Raw genomic sequence first — 1,495 nt, forward strand, 5'->3', positions numbered from 1 at the left:
CACACACACACACACACACACACACATATATACACACTCAATCACCTTCAAGACAACACTTTGCTCGATGTCCCGCACCGTGCTGTAATCTTTGAAGGCCAGGAATGACTCAATGGCCTCTGGGTGAGTATGGAACAAACTGGGGAGAAAACAACGTCTGAGTCTAAGTAAATTGAACAAAAGAACTACATCAGTAAAGTAACTAGCATTTAGTGAGGTGAAAAGAATATTTTTGGTGCCGGGTGCTTCAGTTTTTGTATACATGCATGACGTGTTTTTACGGTCTTGTACAGCCAAGAAAATTTCCCCACTGAGACAATTAAGTATTATCTTATCTTATCTTATCGTATCTTATCTTATATTATCTTATCTAATCTTATCTTATCTTACCTTATCTATTTTATGTTGTTTGTTTAATAGAGATTTTATGGCGCTCGCAAATGCATAATAAGGTCATGTGAGCGCCAAATCTTATCTTATCTTATCTTAAAGAGAAGTACAGTTTAGTTTGGTTCTGCTTTAACTTTAAGTTTAGAGGGGAACAAGTGGCATGACAATGTTCATCTAATACAGGTGGGAGACAAACAGCAAGACAAACAGAGAGAAAAAGAAGAGTGAAATAAGAAGTAGGATCTAGCAGTGGGGGCTTCCACCAAGCAACCACAGAAAAAGTAAAGAGAATCATGACAAACTAAAAAAATTAAAAGAAAGGAAGAAAGGTTCCGAGTCAAATGATTATGTCTGTTCAAGTAATAACAAGCCCAGTGACAAAATAAGGATCATTAAAAATATAGATTTACATCTAGTCCCAGGAGCGAGAAAGATTGATTGAGAGAGTCAAAGAAACCGTGAGAAATTATAATATTCGAATTAAATAGAAAGAGCTGCAGGGCTGGCCAAGCATAGAAAACTGCATGTCCCTTCGACACTTAACGGGTAACAGGATGAAAAAGTAAAAGTAAAATATTAAGCAAAAGAGAAAGACGGGCTGACGGAACAATTCTGCCGTCTTAGGCGTATGATTAAAAAAGAAAAAACGTTCCGTTATGCGTAATTAGGTCAACAAGCGTATTTATACAGGGGAGAAAGCAGTATACATGGCGCGTCGTTCTAATATCTTGGTTTTGTGTCTCTACAAATGAAATTACGATTGTTTCGGGCTTTTGAAAATATGCGTTGTGGCCTAATCACATATCGATATTCTCATAACAAAAGAAATTTTAATCAATTACTCCATAACTGTATACTGCATACCAAAGCAAATCAGACAAAAGTGAGACCGTCCAATGAATATTAACATAAAATAATCAGATCGACCAAATTTTAATTTATTGAAGTCGCACACACAATGAGTCAGTGTTTTGACTCTCTTGTACATTTTAGGCACATTATTATACTATTTAATCTACGTTTTTCATTCACAAGACGGCAGAAATAAAGACAGTACTCTCTCTCTTTCACTCTCTCTCTCTCTCTCTCTCTCTCTCTCTCTCTA

The 1,495-nt window shown here is 36.3% G+C and overlaps 1 protein-coding gene across 1 annotated transcript in view; it reads right to left on the reverse strand.

Moving 5' to 3' along the window:
• The window catches only part of LOC101845586, a gene marked incomplete at its 5' end in the record, with an annotated part of 3,824 nt that extends 3,685 nt beyond the window's left edge, over window positions 1-139 (reverse strand). Inside the window, 1 exon segment of the mRNA XM_005110901.3 lies at window positions 46-139. Within this exon segment, the coding sequence (XP_005110958.2) occupies window positions 46-139 (94 nt within the window).
• Between the last annotated feature and the right edge of the window lie 1,356 nt (window positions 140-1,495).

Source organism: Aplysia californica, unplaced genomic scaffold (assembly GCF_000002075.1).
Source record: "Aplysia californica isolate F4 #8 unplaced genomic scaffold, AplCal3.0 scaffold00962, whole genome shotgun sequence".
Classification (NCBI taxonomy): Eukaryota; Metazoa; Mollusca; class Gastropoda; order Aplysiida; family Aplysiidae; genus Aplysia; species Aplysia californica.